The 25,120-nt window shown below is 41.3% G+C and overlaps 1 protein-coding gene across 8 annotated transcripts in view; it reads right to left on the reverse strand.

The window, feature by feature from the left end:
- The window catches only part of LOC137384352 (monocarboxylate transporter 7-like), a 38,118-nt gene that overhangs the window by 9,582 nt on the left and 3,416 nt on the right, over nt 1-25,120 (reverse strand). For 3 of the 8 annotated variants that reach the window (XM_068058253.1, XM_068058254.1, XM_068058252.1), the window contains exon 3: nt 14,636-14,886. In XM_068058253.1, the coding sequence (XP_067914354.1) occupies nt 14,636-14,870 (235 nt within the window). In that variant the 5' untranslated portion in view covers nt 14,871-14,886. Of the gene's footprint in view, nt 1-6,169; nt 8,274-14,635; nt 14,887-25,120 lie in introns of those variants that run through there. The other 5 variants (XM_068058257.1, XM_068058256.1, XM_068058259.1 and 2 more) reach the window with 5 other exon arrangements.

Consider the following 25,120-nt stretch of genomic DNA (forward strand, 5'->3'; position numbering starts at 1 on the left):
AATGTTAGCATAAAAATATATAATACTGCTTAAGTGAAGTTTGGATAATTTTAATAGTTCAAATTCCCAATATTTTCCATAATATGGAATGTAAGTATTGCTTTAGATTATATGTCTGTGTGCATAAACTGATTAATGTCCTGAAGTTTATTATGCTGCGTGTACCTGTCCAATTATTTGTATGAACCTTCTTTGTACTTGGTGTTCTTTGTGACAATAGCATGGTCTGATACTGAAAAGGTAATCTATTGCAATGCAAGCACCTTTTCTGCAGAGTTGTTTTGCAAGCGCTATGTTTAAGAAAGACCTAACCAAAAATGAAAAGTACTAGCTATTAAAAATGTACAAGCCACCAGAATAAAATGCAAGAGAATTTAGCATCTCTCAATCATAAGTTTCATGATTCACAAGGAACAGCAGTACATTAACAAAAAATGAAAAATGGGTGTTGGAGAAAAATCTAGATGCTCCACTGAGAAAGAGGAGACCATAATAGAGAGATGCCCTCCATGGAAGTGTTGTCACTAGGATTTCAATAAAGTACAATTGTATTATGTCCACTTGAACTGGAAAAACAACCAAGAGTACAAATAGATTACACATTTTGTCATACCAAATTTTGCTTATGTTTGGAATGAGCACTTTAAGCTGTATAACACTAAAGTAATGCATTGGTTGCAGGTTTCTTACTGGTGGATGGTAGTCCTGTGAGCAATTTGAAATGAATTACAGGTATTACATGAGAAGTGCACCAGCATAACACAAAAGCATATTGTTTCAAGTATAGTTAGTGTAATGATATAAATTGCCAAAAAGGCCTAGTGATAACACTGACACTGTTTGATAAGGGCTTGGAGTTGCTTCTATAAATGGTCCAATTGCTAGGAAACCTTGGGTCAATAATTATGTAAAAGGCACAGTATGTTACAAAAAAAGATGTCTGTAGTAGAAAAGGATGGAGACAGATTAAGTTGCAGATATTTAGATTAAGATCATATGAAGAAATGATTATTCCAACATAACTGGATTATTTTACCTAGCAATCCCTGTTAGTCTATACAAACTGCACGTCTCGCAGTTTAAAAAAAAAATGAACAAGAGATCAAGGAATAAAAACCAGAAGAGTCACAAATTAAAATAATTTAAAAAAAATAAGCATTCTTCCATTCCCATTGTATTAGTTGTGTTAGTGAAAGAATGGTTGCTTTTCCTAGTCTTAAGATCAGAAAAAGACCATGCCACAACCTTGTGACAGGGACAGACTGACTGACACTGATCTGCATCTCCATCCTAATATCAACTGTAACTTCAGAGCATCTTGATATGGACTTTACTAGGGACACCATCAGTACAGACAGAACAGTTTAATTGCTGGAATTGCCTGAATTCAATAAAAAATCTTGGTTAAAAATCCCTCAACCACCATTAAGACCCATTTCAAAAAAGCTGTGTCAGCAGTGGTGACTGACTTGTAGGCACATCTGTGGAACAGAACTTCTTGTATTCACTGAACCCATGCCATTGTTAGTCTGACAGCTATAACGTTTAAAGCATATTTTAAAATGCATGCAGTGCTGTCTTGTTGTGATCATTAAGTTTTCCAGTGAAATTATTAAAAGTAAAAAAAGGGACTGCGTAATCCTAGAATTATTTCTTACTCTAGGTTACATGACAAAAATGTTGCGAGAGCAACACATGATGTAATGAAGTGGTGAAATACAGATTCCGTTCACCCACTCTGCTGAGTTATTGATCTCATGCCATTTTGGGAATTGGCAAGTGCTTCTCCACATGGTTGGAACACACACAATGAGATACAGTGCTGTAGTTACTAGTAAAGATTAAAGCCTAGTAGTTTGCATAATATAGTGCTGTTCATGGTTGTACAGCAAAGCAATTTGTCTTATTAGTATATAGTACTATAAAATTTGTTCTACTTTTACTTCATATATTTAAGTGACATTTATCAAAATAAAATGTACACTGAACAGTGAAGTTGTAAAGGTCCAATGTGAAATCAGGTTGGTTGCTAGTTCATGTAGTCATAAAACAGTCTTGTTGATTGCTAAATCTGTTAATCTCACTCAGGCGACAGGATGATGGCAGTAGGACAATGAAAGTGCACATTTCAAGATTAGGGTGAAAGCAAATTGATGAAGATGATTTTTTGCCTCTGACTTGGCCGGCAAGTGCTGATGCTTGGATTTAGAAATTTGGGTATGCCCATTTTTGAGCGTGAAAGGCCCAAAGAGCAATCCTTGTATCTATATGGTGAGGCCCATGGTGCAAAGGCAGCTCATGGGATTGAAGATTGGGCCAGTGACAGCAGCAGCACTAAGGTAAGTGACATTGGGGGATTACCGGATAGAAACGAAGTGGTGGCCAGTGTCAGCACACTTGCTCCTTCTATCTTGTTGGTTACGGCCCAACAGGTGGGCTCTCTAAGAGTACCCACAATGCAACAGCAAACCAAATTATGCAGTTGTGGCTTCAAGTTGGCCAGCCCTTCACATGTGGTACTAAAGTACCGAAAACTGGGGTTCCCCACACGCTATATTGGAAGCTTATGAGGCTGTTTAGAACTGGAGAAACAGGTGCTGTGAGGCCAATGACACTATATGGTTGAATTCTTGGGTCTGTGTCCAAGTAAAAATAATCCATCTCATTCGCTGGCATTGCTCGCCTTGAAAAGCTTCTCACCCACCCAAAATATTTAAAAGTTAGTACTATAGAAAATGCACCTTAAATAGTTTGTCTACAGTCTTGTCTAAAGATTTAGATATATAGAAAACCTGCACTTAATGAATGTGCACATTGCTAAACAGTACTGCTGTGCACAATATTGTACAGATGTTTAATAATCAACCATTAAGTTGATAGAAACAGTAAATATTTGTACTGATTAACCTACAAAAATTTACATTTGCACACACTGCACATCATTTTTTCCATTACAAATTCCTAGTAGCAATTTCCTTTGTGGTCTCAACCTGAAAATGCACCCACTCTGATGTCAAATTTCGCTCAAATTTCCTGAGAATCGACCCAAAGTAAAACTTGGTGTAAATAAGCAATAACAATTGGGGCCCAAAGAAAGCACCATATATTTCTTCCTTAAGTATTAAACAAAGTTTCAGGCCATTTAACCATCGTTCACGCCCATTAGCCATAGCACGTTTCAATAACCTACAATTGGAAAAGTAAAAAATGTATTTAAAGAAACAAAATACAGCGCCATTTTCAAAGTGGATCAATGTTTTAAAAATGCTCAAAATTGCAATAAAACCCTAGAAAAATGGTAGCTTCCTGCTGTGCCTGAAAATCTAGTAATTTGAAGATTTCTGAGCAAGCACAACTGAAGGAAACTTGCATACAATGCTCTAACTTAGGGCTGGGCCATTATGGGCAGGAATGTGTTTGAGTGCAGGGATTGATTTAGGCAGCGTATGTGATTTGTGGCCTGATTGCATGTATATTTGGGCACAAATACAGAACAAAGTCCAACCATGTCCACTTTTATTATGAAATTTGCCTTTTAAATAAATATGCCCCCAGTCAAGGTGTTATAGTAAAAACAGAAAATGCTGGCAATACTTAAGTCAGTGATACTGCTTGACCTGCTGAGTATGCCCAGCATTTGCTGTTATTGTTTCACATTTCCAGCACCTGCATATTTTGCTTTTGTAAGGTGTTGTAGTATCATGGTTTTGCATTTCACGTTTCACAATGCCTCAGTTTATACTACAAAGAAACTCCTATGCTCCAACTAACAACATCTCTTGCCTCTCAATTGCTGCAAGTTTTGTGATTTAAATATACAAGTAAATCACATCAAATCAAGTATACATAGAAATAAAAGACAGAATGTATAACTTTAAAATTATTTCTGTATGCCTGGCCCAGGTATCTCCCACCCTGAATTTTACGCTGCCCCAGCAGGTCGGATGGTGGCGTGGGGGCAGCATGAAATTGAGTGGGAGGCTCTGGGAGGCCTTCCCGCCCCGCTCCTGCCAACTTTACAGCTGGGGGGGGGGGCAGGAAACGGCCCGCCTGCCCGAGGCCAATCAAGGCCTTTACGTGGCTACTTAAGGGCCCTTGCTCGCCTCCACGGGTATTTTACCCGTGGCAAGCTGGGGACGTGAAAGGCCGCCCAGCGATAGCTGCCGGCCTTTCTGGGCGCCCGGGGGGTGGGGGTGGTGCCATAGCAGTCAGGCGCAGGATGCCCGATTGAGGGCCGCCCCCACCTCCCAACCCACACCCTGGAATCAAGACCCTCCTGCCTCTCCCCCCCCCCCCCCTCCCCCCAAACGACTACCCTTGCCTCGCCGGCATCACCGATCCTTCCCCCCCCCCCCTCCCCCCGCCCAATGAGGCAACCCCAACATACCTTTAGTCCTGACTCCATGGCATCATCCTCAGTCGGCTGGACTGTGGTCCCAGCAGTGGCTACCACTCCTGGTGGCGCTGCTGGAACTAAGAGCTGCCAGCCCGCTGATTGACCGGCAGCTCACTGAGGCGGGACCTCCTTCCTCAAACGGGTGGAAGTCCCGCCTCAGGACAATTAAAGCCCGGGGACCCGTAAAATACTGGTCGGATCCCCGGGCTAGGCAGAAGTGCATTCACTGCTGACTTTCATGTCGGTGGCCAAGTTCCATCTGCCCATGGTAAAATGCAGCCCTGCAACCCTGCTTCACCAGAAGACTAACTCTCCCCATGTTCAATATTACAGCTGGTCAATTTAATATTAGTTCATTCTTTTTTAAAATGTTGAATTTTGAACCCCACTAATTATCTCACTTGGTTCATTAGAAAAGATAATTAATCGTTGCTTACAACTTGAAGAGAGAGAGAGAGAGACAGAGAGAGAAAGGGAAAAGGTCTTCCCTCATTCTAATTTGAATTTTAAAAAATGTAAATCTTTGACAGCAAACTGAGCCTTTTGTAATAAGCATAAGGGAAATAAATAAGACTTTTTCAAAGGAATAAAAAATTGTTCGCAATATGTTTGCAAAGCACCAAAGAGTGCAGAGGACTAGTAAGAAATGAGGCAGCTAACACCATAGTAGCCCTCAGGCAAGGTCCGCAGGTCCAGTTGGGGACAGGGGAGGGTGAAACAATAGATGGTCAGTGAGGCCGGGGTGGTGTGGTGCTGGGGATGGCTCTGAATGGCAGCAATTAGGAAGATTCCTTAGTGTGGAGGTGAGAGCATTCCTGGTCCTCCCAACTGCACATTAAGTTACTTCAGGCAATCCTTACGGCTGGATACAGAGCTATGCTCACAGTGGTGCTGGCTGCCTAAGACTTTAGGCCCATTATTTGCATATTCAAAAGGGGTCAACTCCTGCTTCAGGAGTGGGTAAAGAATTGCCTCTTGTTTGTCCTTACCCAAAATGGTGGGCTGCCTGCCCTCCATTTGAGGGCCTTCAGTTCCTGTGCAGCACCTGAGAAATGGATGCAGTGTGATGCAATTTCTAACAAGTGATTCTTTTGGTTCTACCAGTGTGTTAGGGCTGAGACAGGAATGAATATAAAGCAACTGTGGAAATCCAGCTTTGAAACACGCAGAATTTTGGATATTACAGGAAATAATTTCTCAAATAAAACGAGTAGAAGACATGTAGGCTTCATGATGGAAAATGTAACCTTGGATTCAGCCACAGAAATAGCAGTAGCATATGCTAAGCTAAACTATTTTAGTTTTATTGCTATTAGATTACTACCACAGTTCCAAATAGTCACCAAGCAAGCCTATGTGTCTCCATTGTGTAAATGGTTTGAGAAGTATAATTGTATGCCTAAGTAAAAGCAGATGTTTATGGTGCCATTTACACACACATAAGAGTTATCCCACTGGTACTAGTTAACATTGTTGAATTTTATTGAGTTTAATATCAGTTTTGAAGGAGTGAAGTGCATGGAAGCACAATCACAACCCATAGTGGTGTTTTGGGGAGTGTGATTGAGTTTAGATGGCAGCACGCAGGATTGCGCTTATGATTCCCATAGTTCACAAGCAGAGGCAAACAACAGAGGGCGATCACAGTGTTTGGAAAAAACAGAGAAAGATGGGTACACAAAGGAAAGGAAGAAGGAACACAAACACATTCACTCTCTCTCTCACACACACACATACACACTCACCCCCCCCCCCCCGCCCCAGGCCACTCACGCACAACTCCTAGCAGCCAGTTAGAGTGGCATTGTTAGAGCTCTGGGAGCAGATTGCCTGTCCACTTTCTCTTCTGGGGTAGAGTGAATGGCACGGTGGACCTAAAGAGGGGAAGGGATGAAAATAATTTTGAGATGGAAGAAAATGAGAAAAAAAATAAAACATTAGTTGATTTGTCATCTTTACCTGTACAGAAAATGGTATACATACTTGTTTTAAACCAGTCTGTATAGGAGTGGATAGATTACAACACATCAGATATGTCTAAGGGATATGGAACCATGGTGGTTAGAAGGATTTAAGATACAGAGCAGCCATGATCTAACTGAATGGTGGAACAGGCTTGAGTGGCAGAATGGCCTACTCCTATACCTATGTTCCAACGTACTCGGTGGGCAGCCTGTCAGTCATATTGAAATAAAGCCCAGTAGTTAATGAGGAGGAGATGCCTTGGAGGCTTCTCGCTCATCTCCAACCCCCTGCTCCTCCCAACTCAGTTAAAAATCTGTATTTTAATCTATGCCATTAAAATATGATGGAACAAAGTTAACACCCATGCATCATACTAAGAAAATAGCTTATCCAAAAAAAATGCACCTACATTTTCCAATTGTAAAATCATAGACATAATCCTCATTAAATAAGTTTGTTTCTCCACCCCCACTTTCAGGGTCAAATGCTGTGGATTTCACAGCCTAATACTCCAACTGATTTTTTTTTTTTTAGAAAGTGTAAACACTGAAGCAGTAAGAGAAAAATTAAAAATCAGTGTTTAGCCAGGTAGGAAGTAGGGATTACAAGTGTCCTAAAAGCTACAATGAAATTTTAGGTCGAACAATAATTTCAGGATCTCTAGCATTTCTAAAGCAAAGTTTAAAAAAAAAGACCCACAACAAAAGTAGTAACTTAATTTCAAAACACTAAAATGATTCTTGATAGTTATTAAATGGTTCTAAAGGATAATTCATTTGTGATTGACATTTCATAGATGGCAAGTCAAAGTTTGCTTCTTACTCATTTATTCTGAGAAGATCTTGTAGATTAAAAAAAAAAAAATCACAATATTACCAGGCAGTAAGCTAGCTAAGTCAGTGACACCCACATCCCACAAACGAATAAAAAAAAAGAAAGGCAAGTGAAAAGTAGTGGTCTAGCTTTTCTCCACTCCTAAATAAAAGTATCTTTCTTAACCTCTCTCCACTGGCCTTGGAGAAGAGCACAAACTACAGCATTTTAGACCTATTTTAAACTTGTCAACATACATACATACCTCTGGATTCCCTTAGCTTGAGTGACGAGTGCTGTGGCTTTCAAGCTGCTGCTTAACAAGGAAACCAATCTGAATAGCAATCTCAACTGATGTTTAACCGTTTTATCTAATTCATTGCTGAGGTGATGAATTGGGAGGGGAAAGGAAAATGGCTGAGGGAAGTGGTCTTTCCAGCATTGCTAAAGTTAATCTCCTATCAAGCCAGCCAGAAACATTATAGCACAGGTTGAGATTTTCTTGAGCTTGAACTTTTTCCTCCTGACCATACCACACCAAGGATCTAAACAAATTATACTAAATATATCTGCAAATATCCATCAATTCTGGTCAACAGCATCCATTTTTTAATGTTTGCCTCTCTCTCACCATAATAGTTTGTAACAACTTTTTAAAGAGGTGTGCTGATTGTGAAAATCCTCTATAAATCAAGTTGTTCCAAACATTTGCAAAGTGTATTCTCTCAATTGCAGCAAAATAGAAAATTGCATCATTTTCATGCAACATTTTGTGTCTTGCTTTCTCCACTGTCCACCGATTAATAAAATTAAGGATTAGAACTTACAATAAACTCAACCCTGACTTCCATTTTATGAATTCAGCCAGAATTACTGCATTGAATTTTATACTGTTCTTGATTTTTTCTAGTTTGCATGTGGTTCATTAGGTACTGTACTGGTACACAGAAGTGCTGTTCAGTCTTCTCTTTGTCTGGTAGTGTTGACGTTTGTTAACGTTTCACTTTAACTGGATTCAGCAGATTCTTTCGTGACCTAAATTCTTGAGCCGAAGTGGAGTAAGAGAATGTTTAGCAGGCACTAGCTGAAACCTGTTTTGCTGTGGGAAAGAGATTTAAAAGAAAAACACAAAATCTTATGTTTATAAATAATCTTGGCAATGTAACGTTTAATATTTTTAATATCATTGGACAAAAAAGAATTTATGGCATTTTCACATAGCATTCAATTATGACACTTTAGCTAAGTTAACCACTGCAGCTATCTACCCTGGGAGATAACAAGCATCACTAACCATGTAACATCTTTGATAATAATTTTCCTGTACTGGATAAAATTTAAGCTGCATTTCCCCACAATGTTTTCTACTGGAATCAACAATGTATAATTAAAATCTAGTATATCTTATCTGGTTTTGACGGAGAACTGATCAAATAAGTTCCTCTTTAATCCTTGGTAACTCACTGCATAATACAGCACTAGGGCGAGGGTTAAGCAGAATTGATCCACTTATTCATGGAGATGGTAAATTATGCATTGTTCTAGTTTTCAGCATCGTATCTGTTTAGTATTAATATCTCAAATTTATTTGTAAGTTTGAGAATGAAGTGATGTCAAAAACGTACATTTTTGAGGAAGTTGGGATATATCCGAATGTTAAAGTACAGAAGGCAAGTAGGTAATGATAAAACTGCATGTGAATTTTTAAAGCCCTTATAGTCCTTTCCTATTTCTAGTTATTATGAGTATTATATTTCCTATTTTAATATTGTGAAAAATCATGTGCGAGTAGGAAGTTATTAAGTGATGTATCATTGTGGAATATATTTTTATTTCTCTATTGGATCAAACTAAGGAGATCAAAACTGTATTTAAAATGGCAAGCAGTATTAACTGATGTGGCCATGACCTGGGTGTGATGAGAGTTTAAAAAAAAAACAAAGCACTTGGTGAATGGGACTTTAACTTGCTACATGTACTTTTAATGAATCTCCAAGAAAAATAGAACGCAATATGCTTTCACAGATAGGGAGATGGTGGAGTAAAGAGAAACTACAACAGGCTACAAGGGATCAAATGCAGGGGAAGAAAAGAAAGAAAAATGGCTTGGAGACAGAGAAACTTACCAAAATTATTTTCATTTTTGTTTGTTTTATTTTTCTGTTTGATAATCTTAGCAGAGTAACTGACTTTGGCTAGTATTGTAATTTTCCAGCAGTGTTTTTGAATTTTTTTTGTAATTTTCTCTCCAGCTATATAAGCTCACCAAGATGATGCAACGACTAGCTGACAAAATGAGCACATTGCTCCAAAGCATCCCAAGTATGGAGCCAATCTGCAGGAAAGGGATAGTTATCCTAATTTTTTTTCCCACCCTAATGAGGAAGTGTATGACTTCTGCTTTTTAATCATCCAAAGCAATCCAGCTGAGATTAGCAACACATCAGCACAAGACATTGAACTAGTGCCCACTGCATGATAGCTAATCAGCAGCAATACTTATAACTCAATTTTTTCATCTTCTACATTTATCTTTCAAATATTTGCTTATTCAAAGTTGTAACTTTCTTAATGAATCTTCATGTCTGGCTCTCTGTTCCACATATTTTTCACTGTATCAGAGTGCACAATTGAATGTGGACAATAAATCTACAAAATCACCATTAACATCAAATTTCAAGGTGAGCCTGGTGGTTGTGGAAAAGGCTAGACAATATCTGTTGATTCGTGGGACAGACCAAAATGTTCTGATAATCTAGTGTATGCTGCAACCCTGGCATACAAGACAACAACTTGGTCTGAATTATTGCATACAAATTGCAGTGTTCTAGGACACAATATTGTCTGCAAGCACACTGCAAATAGAGCAGATGACACTTAAAAAGCTTCAGTGCGAGCATTTTTAACTTGAATGCAAAATTGAGAGATATAGCTGCAAGTTCCTAGCATTATTACATATAAAATATCGCACAGAAACAGATGCTCCATTCAAGCCTCATCTAACTCTCAGCATCATCTTCCATTCCCTTCTTCCTTATATCCTTATCTAGCTTACCCTTAAATGCATCTAAACTAATTGTGTCATGAACAGCCCACCTGCCACGAATGAGGCATATTAATTTTGTCATATGACCATTAATTTTAAACTTGCTGGAGTGAAGAGATGACTTGTTTAAAGAGATCAGCAGTGGCTAGAAAACATTTGCATACTACGAGACAGTGCCTGGAGACAATAGAATCGCTCCCTGATCCAATTAACCCAAATAGATTTTGATCACCAGACATTGAATGTACAAGAAAGCCAGCATTCCAGGGTGGGTCAACTATTCCCTGTTGTAGCAAGTCCCACATTCTCACCTCTCTGGATTAAAGAAGTTTCTTCTGAATTCCACATTTGATTTTTTGGCAACTATCTTATATTGATAACCTCTAGTTTTGCTTTTCCTCACAAGTGGAAGCATTCTCTGCCAACTCTAAAATTGTGAAAAGGTTTTGATAAAGAACTCTTAACATCCACCAGTTCACTGGGCAAGTGGAGGAATGGGGGAGAAAGCATTAGATGTTGTAATAAGACCATTATTTGTGATTCTGCCTAACAAATTTGTATTTCCTAACTGATAAATCAGATACAATTCAAGAGTAGATTTGCAATGAGGCCAGAACAACATACCTATTGAGTGCATCTGTGGAGAGATAAGCAGAGTTAACGTTTCAGGTCAGTGATCCTTCATCAGAACTTCATTAACTCTCCTTCTCACTCCACAGATGCTGCCAGACCTGCTGCGTATTTCCAGCATTTCTTGTGTTTCAGATTTCCAGCATCTGCAGTATTTTGCTTTTTATCATACCTACTGAGTGCTCTGGAAGCATAAACTGTTCCTAAATTTGTATTGAGCAATGAAAGTCATTACATTTCAGGCCCATGAAATCATTATGTTTACTTATTAGTTCTGCAGTCAAATTGCAAGTGAGAACAAATTGTTGCATTTAAACATTGCAGCAACTTCTATTACTAAAAAATTGCTTTAAGCATAGCCAGCATTGGGCTGTAATAAGAGTCTGCCTCTGATTCCTTCCCAAGGAAAAAGGTACAACAGGAACTGACAGACAGGAATACACAGACAAGGTAAGCATTTTTCCTCAGGGACTTTAAGAACCTTTGTTTCAATGCTACCTGGAAAGTAGTTTGAGGATCAAATTTTTGGCTGCCCTTGCTGCTCCTCCTTTTTCCCCAGCAAGCTAAAACTTCCTCAGTATTTCCTGTCCTACTTGTGAACCCACATCTTTATACACCATCATGTCCTCTCTAAGCTCATGTACTCCATGAGACCCTACCCCTGCTCTCATTCCCAGAGTTGCTAGTCTACCTAACTTCTTTTCCTGGCCTGAAAGCTAGCCAACATGGACATTCCCTCTCTCTTTCAAAAAACAGTGTCTCATCACCCCTTCCCCTCCAAAAAAAAAAGACACACTCAATCCTTTTGTCTTTGCAAACTACCACTCTCTCAACTACTCTTGTTGGCACTTCCAAATTTTGTGCCCATCTTGCGTACAACTCCATGTTTGAATCTCTCCAATCAGTTTTCCGTCTCTGCCACAGCACTGAACCAGCCTTACAAAAGTCACAAATGACATCCAATGTGACTATGACCTCAGTACAATATCCTCTGTGTATAAAAACATCTCTGTAGGCTTTGACATGATTGACCCCATCATCCACCTCCAATGCCATTTGTCCATTATCCAACTCAATGGGATTGCCTTTGCTTGATTCTATTCTTACCCATGTGATCATAGCCACAGCATCTCCAGCAATGACTTCTCTTCCACCCTCACATGGTTACTTCCAAAAATTTTGGTCTCCCAAGGTTCTGGCACTGGCTGCTTCTTGTTCCTCATCTACATGCTGCCTCTTGGTGATGTCTTTTGTAGACATGGTTCAACTTCAACATGTATGGTGATCACACCTCAAACTGTCTACTGCCTTAGTTGTTAGCCTGCTTTTCTGACATCCAGTTGATAAGCCTCAATTTCCTCCAATTGAACACTGGGAAGACCAAAACCAGCAGCATAGGCTCCTGTCACAATCTCCATAACCTCGACACGGATTCCATGCTCCTTGCTAAGCCACTCTCAGGCTACACAAGACTGTTTGCAGTCTTGGCATGCTGGTCAACCTCTCGTTGAGCTTCCCACCTCTCTAAAAGAGAAGACTACCTACTTCCACCTCTGTAACATCACCCATCTCCATCACCGCTTCGACCCACCTGCCACTAAACTCTCATCCATGCTTTTGTCAGTCAGACTCCACTATCCCAATGCTCTCCTGGCCGGCCTGTCATTCTCCACACTCTAATCTTAAATTCACCCAAAACCCTGCTGCCCCTTTTCCTAACCCACATTAAGTCCCACTCACCCATATCTCTGCAAACTCCTCCAGCCCTGCAATTGACCACCCCCCTCCCACCCACCAAACACTTGAATTTTCCATTCTAACTCTTGAGCACCCCCTCCCTTTGCTTCACCATTATTGGCCATGTCCTCAATTGTGCAAGCTGTAGAATTTCCACCCTAACCCATCTATCTCCCCAGCCTTTCAGGTCCCCCTTAAACTCTTAGTGTCCATTTGCCTAATTATGTGAAGGACCATGGAACAATTTTTGTAAATTAAAAGGCCTGTTGTCATAGCATCTGATTTGGCTGAGTTGTTGCACTTGGATTGAGCTTTGGAGTTCAGCTGACCTTTTAAATGAAAGGTGTTAAACATCTCTATTTATTTAATCAGGAAGAGGTAAAATAAACAAGAGATAGAGGGGTGGTGGAGGGGGTGGAAAGAGAGAGAAGGAAGAGAGGTTTGGAGCTGAAAAATTAAAATGAAATGGGGGAAACAAAAAGAATATGAAAGATCAGTGGATTTGAAAAGAAACAAACGCAAATTGGAAAAGTAAATGGATTTAGAAACAGGGTGAACTTAACTCAAGTATTTTAACAAGATAGTTAGAATTAATGTTACTGGGGATGGTTTCAAAACAATGAATGAGAAATAAATGTGAGCGGCGCAGTGGTTAGCACCGCAGCCTCACAGCTCCAGGGACCCGGGTTCGATTCTGGGTACTGCCTGTGCGGAGTTTGCAAGTTCTCCCTGTGTCTGCGTGGGTTTTCGCCGGGTGCTCCGGTTTCCTCCCACATCCAAAGACTTGCAGGTGATCGGTAAATTGGCCGTTGTAAATTGCCTCTAGTGTAGGGAGGTGATAGGGAATATGGGATTACTGTAGGTGGTTGTTGGTCGGCACAGACTCGGTGGGCTGAAGGGCCTGTTTCAGTGCAGTATTTCTAAATAAATAAAGAAAGAAAGATATAAATACTGTACAGGAAGACTAGTTAAGATAAGTTAGAAGATATAGGGAAGTGGAAATTACATAAACAAGTTAGGGTAAATGTTTTTGGCTAAATTCATGTGCAAGAGTACTTAATGAAATCTTCCTAAAGAAAGAGCACCTTTACATCCATACTTGAACTTCAACAATATGAAAATATATCCGTAAGTCTTGGAGTATGCAATATATCTGCCTCTCTGTCTGCCACATTAAAAGATTATTCTATCTGCAGTATAATTAAACACAATGCAAGTTCTTTTGAAATAGCAATGGCTATACAAGCTGTGAAGCTGTTAAATAGAGTAAATATATAACTTAAACTGGATCTATGAAGCACAAAAAGGTCAGGGGTAAATTTGCGTTGCTGAAATACTCAGTCACTTTTCAGAGCTAAGACAGAATCTACAGTATTCAAATTAAGGTACACTCTACTCTTAAATTTGATCTCAATTAATTTGAATTATTGGATAATTTGGATTTGTTGCACTTGTATAAAATTACGGCCATTATATTGGATAATTTGAGTGACTGGATTAATTAATTTCTTCCCTTCCCATGCATTACTGAATTTATTTGGAATTACTTGGAGTAAACTATATAGAATAAGTTAATAATCTGAATCACCCTTAGAACCTTCTCCAATCATTCAATATTTACATATATTTATCTTTTCAGTGTTCACTTTTGGTTCTGTTCAGTGCATATTTCTTCCTTTTCCTCAAGCCTCAAACAGTGACTAAAAAAAAACTTTCCATAAAAACATTTAGCAGTGGTGATACTAACATATACGCTAGTCTAAACTTCAACAGATAAATGACATTGAAAAACCTTTAGTATTTCTGGAACTTTTGCCAGAACTGCATTTTTAAAAACCATAACAGTTGTGTGGGATTGCAGCTGTAATTTCCAGATTTTTAATACTCCTTTTCTTGGGGGTGCCAAACCCAATTGTATAAATATTATCAGTACTATAAATGGAATCTGCAGGCTACTGCAAATTGTCAAGGATAATATTTGATAAATTCTACTCAAAACCAGAAAAGTGAACATTACCAAAAACAGAGATACTGAAAGTCCTCCATACCTGTAAACATCATTACAAATGCAAGGATAGATAATATCCAGGACACTCTGCTGTTGGACTCATCGAAATAAGTCATTAGGTCATAAAAGAAAACGCCAAACGACTTAATTATCCCATATGTGAATACTTCTATGAAGAAAAAGGCAACAGCTATGATCCAGCCCCAGCCTCCATCTGGAGTCTTTGCATAAACATTTGATGTGCATCTTCTCGTGTTCCCCATGAACGCAGTCATTTCCACAGCTTGTTTGCTGCATTAAAAAAAAAATTGGTTTCAGTTTTTAAACTCCAGAACTAGTAATTCCAATCAAGTGCTTGTGTTGTCTTCAGAATATTATTAGCTTAATATTTAGAATTAAGTGCACACCTTATAAACACTTTGCTGAAAACAAGAACAGATGTGATATGAAACTCACAAACCAAATGAAAGCCTAAAACTACCATGAAAATAAAACACCTAGGCCACAATATTTATCTCTGTAGTTCTTGGAGAACACTTAATTCCCAGGTCCCACCAAGAGGAAAAGCAGTAGAGATCCATTAGCTAGAATCTCAGCTCCACTTGCACGCTCAGTATTAGGACTCTGAATATAGTATTCTAGACAAGTAGTTGCAGTTCTGCATCTTTATACCAAGGATGGATACAACACACAAAGACTTGAAGGTTTATTCAAGGTTATGAACCAACATTCTTGCTATTGAACTTACAATGGATTGTAAAAGATACACGTTAGTCGATTGAGTTCAACCCACACCACCCAAAAGTTATTTCCTTTCATCTATTAATCTATTGCCTATGGTTTAACCCCATTCGTACTGTTTATAGCTGAATTGTTCCATAGCATCTGCATTCCATAACCCTTTAAAAACTTGATACTAGTCCGTATCGAGGCCTGCTCAGTATTATGATCCCAAAGTTGCACATAAAGCAACGGCGTTTGGGTTAAGTTTAGTTTAGAGATACAGCACTGAAACAGGCCCTTCGGCCCACCGAGTCTGTGCCGACCATCAACCACCCATTTATACTAATCCTACACTAATCCCATCTTTTGGGCCTCCTTATCTCGAGAGACAATGGAGTGGCCCTGGGAGTCTTCAACATTGACTCCAGACCCCATGAAGTCAGCATCAGGTCAACCATGGGCAAGGAGCCCTCTTGTTCATTACCATCTATTGCCTTCCTTCAACTAAAGAAGCAGTACTCCTCCACATTGAACACTGCCTGGAAGAAAAACAGAGGGCAGCACGGGCACAGAACATACTCGGAGTGGGGGAACTCTAATATCCATCACCAAGAGTAGCTCCTCTACTGACTGGGCCCTGAAGGACATAACTGCCAGATTACACCTTCGGCAGGTGATAAGAAAACCAACACAAGAAAGAGCCTACTTGGCCTTATTCTTATCAATCTACCAGTCACAGATGCATCTGCCCATGACAGTATTAATAGCAGTGACCATCACATCATCCTTTTGGAAATGAAGTCCCATCTTCACACTGCAGACACTGTTTATCATGTTCTGTGGTACTACATTGTGCTAAATGGAACAGATTCAGAACAGATCTAGCAGCTCAAAATTGGAAATCCATGAGACACCATGGGCCATAAGCAGAATTGTATTCTACCACAATCTGAAAACTCATCGCCTGGTATATTCCTCACTCTACAATATCATCAAGTAAGGGGACCAACACTGGTTCAATGAGGAGTGTAGGAGAACATGCTAGGAGCAGCACCAGGTGTACCTAAAAATAATGTGTCTGATGAAACTACAGCACAGGACTAAATGTGTGCTAAACAGCGGAAGCAGCATGCTATAGACAGAGCTAAGTGATCAGATCAAAGCTCTGTAGCCCTCATGATAGTGGAAAATTAAAAAACTAACAAGAGGAAGAGATTTCTTGAACATCCCCATCCTTGATGTTGGTGGAGCCCAGCATGAGTGCAAGAGACAAGGTTGAAGCATTTGCAAACATCTTTGGGCCAGAGTGCATGATCCATTTCTGCCTCCTCCCAAGGTTCCCAGCATTACAGATGCCAGTCTTCAGTCAATTTGATTTATTCCACATGATCGAGAAATGGCTGACCCACTTGATACAAAGACAGTAGAGCCTTCAAAACATCCTGCCTGTAGCGCTAAAGGCCTGTGCTCCAGAACTAGCCGCCCCTCTAGCCAAACAAATAAATACAGCTACAACATTGGCACCTACCCAAAGTGGAAAATTGCCCAGGTATGTCCGGTCCACAAACACAAAAAGCAGGACAAATCCAATCCAGAAATTACCACCTCAGTCTACTCTCGAGCAAATTAATGGAAGGTGTTATTGATGGTGCTATCAAAGTAGAACTCACTCATCAATAACCTACTCAATGTTCATATTGGGTTCTGCTAGGCCCACTCAGCTCCAGACTTCGTTACACCCTTGGTCCAAACATGGAAAAAAAGGCTAAATTCCACGAGGTGAGATGAGAGTTGCTGCATTTTCTTTTTCATTGTGCTTACTCAGACTTCAGACATAAAGGCACCAGCTATGCAGGAAGTCAGTTAACAGTTAAATTTCCTTTGAGGGTAGTAGCATGGCATTACACTGCAAGAAAACATCTGTTCAACGTCCAAGGATGAGATTCAGTCATATTGTATGTTATATCATTTCTTCTCTAGTAAAGGTGTACTACAACATCCTTCCCCACCGAACTAAAAAAAGATCCCCCTTGTAATTAAACATAACTATTTAGAATGCAAGAAAAATGTGTTTATTGTTATGGCCAGGTGAGAAAATATCTAGGGGGTCTTTTGCTGTCTTTACTTGGTCTTTCTTTAATTTTTTTTTAAAAACAGTGTTTTGAGCTCCCCCTTTGTGAATCCTTTTTCACAGTTTCCAATTATCAGGCAAATAACTGAACACACACAGGCTTTCTTTGGTTTAAAGCAGAAAGAAAAATTTATTAAAACCTTAAACTCTATGGTTCACGCCTACAAAACATATGACATGCTCATGCTAGCATACACACACACACACACGATATAAACATACAGATAGGAACAGAAAAAAGATAAGTAGAACAGTTTGAGGCAATATCTGGTTATGGTTTCTCGAGCTCTCTGTAGTCCTTGGCTGAAGATATGGTCTTGCGACTCGTTGGGGCCCAGTAATCTTCTTAAAACCCTTCTGAGTTTCATGTGTTTTCACAAGATTCATTCTGTGGGAAGAGATGAAGGCAGGCAGATAGGAGAGGAGGTGTTCAGTCCTAGAAGGTCTTTACTCCAGGAGCACACGATTTTGTCTCTTCTCAAAAACCTTGGTTGGAAGTTCAAATTCAAACTCCAACCAGTCATGTGTCCAAAACTGGTCTGACCACTTCGGTGTATTGGAGTTGCAACTGCTAGATCCCCATTATTTCAACATTGTCTGGCACCCGGTTAGGGCTTGCAATTTTAAGTTTTAATGTGAACAAAGATAATTACAGCACAGGAACAGGCCCTTCGGCCCTCCAAGCCTGCGCCGATCCAGATCCTCTCTCTAAACATGTCGCCTATTTTCTAAGGTTCTGTATCTCTTTTCTTCCTGCCCATTCATGTATCTGTCTAGATACATCTTAAAAGACGCCATCGTGCCCGCATCTACCACCTCCGCTGGCAACGCGTTCCAGGCACCCACCACCCTCTGCGTAAAGAACTTTCCACGCATATCCCCCCTAAACTTTTCCCCTTTCACTTTGAACTCGTGACCCCTAGTAATTGAATCCCCCACTCTGGGAAAAAGCCTCTTGCTATCCACCCTGTCTATACCTCTCATGATTTTGTACACCTCAATGAGGTCCCCCCTCAACCTCCGTCTTTCTAATGAAAATAATCCTAATCTGCTCAACCTCTCTTCATAGCTAGCGCCCTCCATACCAGGCAACATCCTGGTGAACCTCCTCTGCACCCTCTCCAAAGCATCCACATCCTTTTGGTAATGTGGCGACCAGAACTGTACGCAGTATTCCAAATGTGGCCGAACCAAAGTCCTATACAACTGTAACATGACCTGCCAACTCTTGTACTCAATACCCCGTCCGATGAAGGAAAGCATGCCGTATGCCTTCTTGACCACTCTATTGACCTGCGTTGCCACCTTCAGGGAACAATGGACCTGAACACCCAAATCTCTCTGTACATCAATTTTCCCCAGGACTTTTCCATGTGCATGTGGCAAAATAATTTGTGCCTGTCTTGGCAGGTAGGGTTTGCCTGACACCTCCACATGCAGGGGAATGAAATGCGATTTGAAGAAAATGACACATTTCATTACAGAGTTTGACAGAAATGTAAGATACAGAAAGAAAACCATGCATTTCTCACTTCTATTCATTCACCAGTCTTGAAGCTCATTAAGATGGTCTGTTTTGGGATGTGGGGGCGGATGCCAGGGCTGCTTTAAATTTCCTCTTTTCTCCAGGATAGTTAGTAGTGGGAGGGTGGGGGAAAAACAGATCTATCCTGAACTCCCTGGATTCATGAAAAGACTTTTGGCTTCAGGTTCCTTTTTCCTCTGACTGTGGGGGAGGAGTCTCTGTTACTCTCCTTTATTCTCTGGGACACTCAACTGCATTCTCCGGTGATCCATCACCCTCGGTTTCTCTGCCCCCTAGAGGGAGGGGAGAGAGCGAGCGACTAATGTTGGCTTGCGATTGTTGGATCTTCTCCGTGATCTGTGAGAGTTAGTATGCTTGGATGTTACACTGAATGTGGCCTTGGACCTGGTCCCAGATGCAATGGAGTTACCTGGATGTTGAGAATGAGGTACTTCTCTGATTTGCCCTCTGTTTGTTCTCAGTTGCTCCACTGGTTGTACTGAGCTTGTATGACCTTGTCCCTGGACAGATCCAGGTTACTTCAGCTGGCTGCCATGTACTTTCTGTGGGATGCTGAACTCTTACTTGCTGTCCTATCCATAGGCCTGACAATTCTTTACCTGCTTTCCCATCATGCCATCTTTCATCCACTCCTGTTTTTCCGAAAAATGCCTCTCACTTCTGCAAGGGTTGAGCGATGGAAGTGAGGTACATTTGTATGTATTGACCTGCCAAGTAATAGTTCCGCCAGTATTGTTGCACTCAAGGAAGTTGCTCTGGAGGTAAAGCAATGTATAGATCCTGCTTGGTTTTCCTACACTTCTGAATTAGTGATTTCACTGGTACGTATAAACCATGCCTTTGGATCTTGGGTGGTGTGGAGATGACTTGGTGTAGTCAATGCCCCACTTTTCGCACATGTCCATTGTCCGATATGATCTCCCTGGGTGCTCCAAATGGGCTGAAAATGACATTTAACGTTCAAATGGGTTGTGCTGTTGTCATTTTCATGCATTTTTTCTTGACTCCGTCCACGAAGCTGGGTTGTGGCAGGAATGCACCACAATGCTTGCACAGCCTGTAATGGCAATGCAGACTTTTACTTTCACTTTCATTTTTGCCGTTAACTTTTGCAACCGATTTCCCTTGCTTGTGATCGATCTGGCTGCCCGTGTTCCTGTAACTCGCTTTCTCTAGCTGAGCACTGCCCGGCACTATACCCCTTGACACGCTGTTCCAATTTTTAAAAACTTGTGGAACTCGCTGCTTAGCAGTCTTTGGTTTTTACACTTGGGCGGTTTTGACTTCGAAGTCAGTTATTGCTTACCAGCCACTTTTAGTTTCTCCACTATCGCTGGTTCCACGCTGTGCATGCTGAACATAGAGTCGAAAATCTTTGAGTCTTCAAATCTTCTTCACTTCTGGCTGAGGTTGTATTTGGTGGATTCCAAAATAAAAATAATCCACTGCTGCTGCCACATTGTGTTTTCTTTTCCTTGTGCTTACTAAGACTTCATACATCAAGACACCAACCACTCAGCAGGGGTCAGTTAATGCTTAAATAGTGGGTTCTTTTATTGAGGGTAGTAACATGGCATTACATTGCAAGAGAACATCTGGATATCTGGTGCTCAGCATACAGAGGATGCAATTCAGTCACTTGGTAGTTACATCATTTCCTCTCTAGAAAGGTATACTGAAAATGTAATCACACCCACTGTGACTGCTTTTGACATCAAGGCAGCATTTGGCCAAGTGTGGCATCAAGGAGCCCTAGTAAAACTGAAGTCAATGGGAATCAGGGGGAAAACTCTCCACTGGTTGGAGTCATACCTAGTACAAAAGGAAGATGGTTGTGGTTGTTGGAGGCCAATCATCTCAGCTCCAGGACATTCCTGCATAAGTTCCACAGTGCAGTTTCCTAGGTCGAACCATCTTCAATGACTTTCCTTCCGTTGCAAGGTCAGAAGTGAGGATGTTTGCTGATGATTGTAGTGTTCATTATAATTCAATTCTCGACTCCTCTGGTCATGAAGCAGTCCGTATCTGCATGCAGCAGGACGTGGACAATATTCAGGTTTGGGCTGTTAAGTGGCAGGTAACATTCACACCTTACAAGAGAGAGTGAGCATGAGAGAGAACAGCGCCAGAGACCCACAGTTAAAAGTGGCAGCGGGAAGTCAGCTGGAGACAGAAAGCGTTTGAAAAAGGACAGAAAAATAAATCAAAAATTGTGATGTTGCAGGAAAGCAGTTAAGAGACTGGTTGGTGAATATTTCTCTCACTAATCTAGGGCACTGGTTTACACTAGGAGCAAAAAACCTCAGGAAAATCATGTCTTGGGGGACCATGTGTGTAGGAAGTGTCTCCAGCTGCTTGAGTTTGAGCTCAGGATTACCAAGCTTGAAGGGCAGTTAGAGTTACTGGAGCATCAGGATAGTAGATGGGTGGTCATCTGGAAGAACAGGAAGTGCAGGAATCTTTAGGGTGTGTGTCACTCTCAACCCAGTGCTCAGCTTTGGAGACTGCTGGGATTGACAACATTGAGTGCAGTCCACAACTCTTGCTCGGAGAGCCATTCCTGGTGGCATCACAACCATTCACACTGCATCAGCTGAAAGCGTTGAATGGATTGTTAACCTCAACATTGAACTATAACTGCTTCCTCAGCCATAGCAACATATAGGGCTGAATTTTACTGCACCCCCGATATTGGGTTTTGTGGCAGGGGGCCGGAAAATGCCTCAAGGACAGGCCCACTATGGGCCTCGATGCCAGGAAGGCCCAGCCCGATATTGTCGGCGGTGAGGCCTCGTGGCAGCCCTCCCCACTGCTAGGTGACAGGACCAAAATTTACATATGCAAATTTAATTTAAATAAACAAATTAATTACTTACCCACTCCACGTTCCAGGGAGATATTGGTGCCGGTGGCCGACACTTCTGTGCCTTCGGATTCTCGTCCGGGGATCAGAGGTGGAACGCTGGTGGGGAGGGGGGAGCAGGTAAGTTTTTCAGTGTGGGGGAAATGGGGTCAGATTAATTTCAATCGGTCTAAGGGGTGGTGGGAAGGGGTAAAGTTTAAAAGTTGATGAACTTGGGGGGGAAAAGGAGGAGATGGTCAGCAGCACAGGGTAAGTGTTGGGGGTGGGGGGGTGAAAGAGGGCAGGTAATTACTTCTATGCTTATTGGGGGCAGGGGTGGGAGAGGGTCCTGGACAATATTCAGACTTGGGCTGTTAAGTGGCAGGTGCTCCTTTAAATATTTAAACTGCAATGTAGGGCTTGAAGCCCTTTAAAAATGGCATCAGCGCCTGACGCCATTGCTGGGGATGGACCGACGCCCGGGCCATTTAAATGAGCTGCCACGTTTAACATCCAAGCGGCTCCGTGACAATTGTTCACGTCCGCTGACAAAATCCAAAATGTAAAATCCAGCCCATGGCACCAATCGGCAAAGGACTGCACAAGAACAAACAGTAGAAATGCAGTTGTTATGAGAATCCATAGATAGGGGGACAGACAAGCATTTCAGTAAGTCATCCTGAGTCCCTCATGGTGTGTTGCCTCCCTGGTGCCAGGGTCAAGGACATCAGGGAGAGGGTGTAAAATATTCTACAGGAGGCAGGGATTGAGCCAGAACTTGTGATACACATTGGTACCTATGATGTAGGGAGGGCAGGTATTGAGATCCTACAATCAGACTTTCAGGAGCTAGGGAGGAAGTTAAAAAATAGGACCTCACAGATAGTAATCTCTGAATTACTGCCAGTGTCACATGCTTACGAGAGTAGAAATAGGAAGATAGGGAAGATCAATGTATGGCATGAGGCATGGTGCAGGACAGAGGGCTTCAGATTCTTGGAGCATTGGGACCATTTCTGGGGCAGGAGGCCTATATTCAAAAAAGGGATGGGTTGCACCTCAACAGGACTGGGACTAATTTTCTCACAGGGAGGTTCACTAGTGTGGTTGGGAGGATTTAAACTAAATTGGCACCAGCATATTGAAGTAGAAAAGAGGAATAAGGTGCATAAAAGAGTGCATGTTGGCTAGTGCTACATATTAGATAACACATTAAGAAGATCTACATGGAATGCAGGACAGGTCTTGAATGCATGTATGCAAATACACAAGAGTGTGGTGAATAAGGTTGATGAGCTGCAAGCACAGATAGCTGTGTGGAAATATAATGTAAAGGCAATAAGGGAAAGATGGCTTAAAAATGCTGAGGCTGGGTGCTTGCTTAAAATCCATATAGCCAAAGTACCACATAAAAAGCTGGTTAACAAAATTGAGGCTCGTGGAATCAGAGGGTCAGTGTTAGCTTGGATAAAAAAAAATTAGCTTAAGGTCAGAAAGCAGCAAATAGTGGTAAATAGTTGTTTTTCCAGAGTGGAGGATGGTAGACAGTGGTGTTCCCTAAAGCTTAGTGCTAGGACCACCGCTGAGGGGAGGAGTGAGGGAGGAGGGGAGAGAGTGAGAGCTATATAAATAAACGACTCAGATATTGGAAGACAGGGTAAAATTTCAAAATTTGCCAATGATACCAAACAGTGAGGATACCAAAGGACTGCAACAGGACATAAATAGGCTAGCAAAATGGGCAGCCAAGTGGCAGATGGAATTTAATGCAAATAAATGTGATATGATGCATTTTGGCAGAAGGGTTAGGGAGAGGCAATCTCAAGTTAACGGGTCGGTTCTAAAGAGCGTGCAGGGAAAGAGGGACCTGGGGCTTCATGTGCATAGTAAAGCCTGGCTCGGGTATAAAGTTAAAACCCGACAACAGCCAACCCAAACCCGACCAGGGCCCAAATCCTTTTTTTTTTAAAAAATGCCCGACCCAAAAACAACAAATATTTTTGAAACAGAAAGAGATCATAGACCAAAAAAACAATGCGGAACAAAACAATACAGTCCAGCCCAACCCTGAATGCAAACCCAACAAATAGTTGGGTTTAGATCAGGTAGCCAGGCTTTAGTGAATAGATCTTTGAAGGTAGCAAGACATATTGAGAGAGTAATTAGCAAAGCATATGGGATCTTAGGCTTCATATAGAGAGGTGTTGAATACAGAAGGAGGGAAGTTATGCTGAACCTTTATAAAAGCTCTTGTTGGGCCACAGTTTTGCATCCAAATTTGGTCATCACACTTTAAGAAGGATGTGAGGGTCCTTGAAAGGGTTGCAGAGGAGATTTACCAGAATGGTTCCAGGGCTGAGGGATTTTAGCTACAAGGTTAGGTTGGAGAAGCCGAGTTTGTTCTTGGAGCCAAAGGTGATTGAGGGGAGATTGTTTACCTTTATTTAAACCTATCCAAAGAAAAGCTATTCCCATTAGCATAGGGTACAAGGACTAAAAGGGACACATTTAAGGATTTGGGGAAGAGATGCAGGGGGAATGGAGGAAGATTTTTATTTTAATGCAGCGAGTGGTAATGACCTGAGACCCACTGCCTAGGAGGGTGGTGGAAATTGAAACGATGAATGATTTCAAAAGGAAATTGGATGGGCATTTGAGGGAAATAAACTTGCAGAGCTATAGGGATAGAGCAGGGGAATGGACTGACTGGATTCCTCTACAGAGAGCCAGCATGGACTCAGTGGGGTGAATGACCTTCTGTGCCATAATGACTATGACAATTGCCAAGGAATAACCCTCTCCAACAAGAGAGTCTCTGTTCACCTCTCTGACATTCAACAACATTGTCAGTTGATTTCACCCCCACCACCAACATTCTGAGGCTAACTAGTTACCAGAAACCCAATTTGGACCAGCCAGATAAACACTCTGGCTACAAGAGCTAGTTAAAGGCTGGGTGTTCGGTGAAGAGTAACTCACCACTTAGCCTTTCCACTATCTACAATGTAGAAGAAGTGAGAAGTGTGATGGAATACTTTCCACTTACCTGGATTAGTGCAGCTCCAACAACTTGAAGCTTGACACAAGACATGACCTGCTTGATTGGCACCCCATCCAATACCTTAAACCTTCACTCTCTCCACCAGTGCTGCAACATAGCTACAGCATGTACTATCTAGCAAGTTGTTGCTTTTATTGACAGCACCTCCCAAATTTGCAACCACCTAGAAGAACGAGGGCGGCCAGTGCATGGAAACATCACCAAGAGCCCCTCAAGTACACA

The sequence above is a fragment of the Heterodontus francisci genome, chromosome 26 (assembly GCF_036365525.1).
Source record: "Heterodontus francisci isolate sHetFra1 chromosome 26, sHetFra1.hap1, whole genome shotgun sequence".
Classification (NCBI taxonomy): domain Eukaryota; kingdom Metazoa; phylum Chordata; class Chondrichthyes; order Heterodontiformes; family Heterodontidae; genus Heterodontus; species Heterodontus francisci.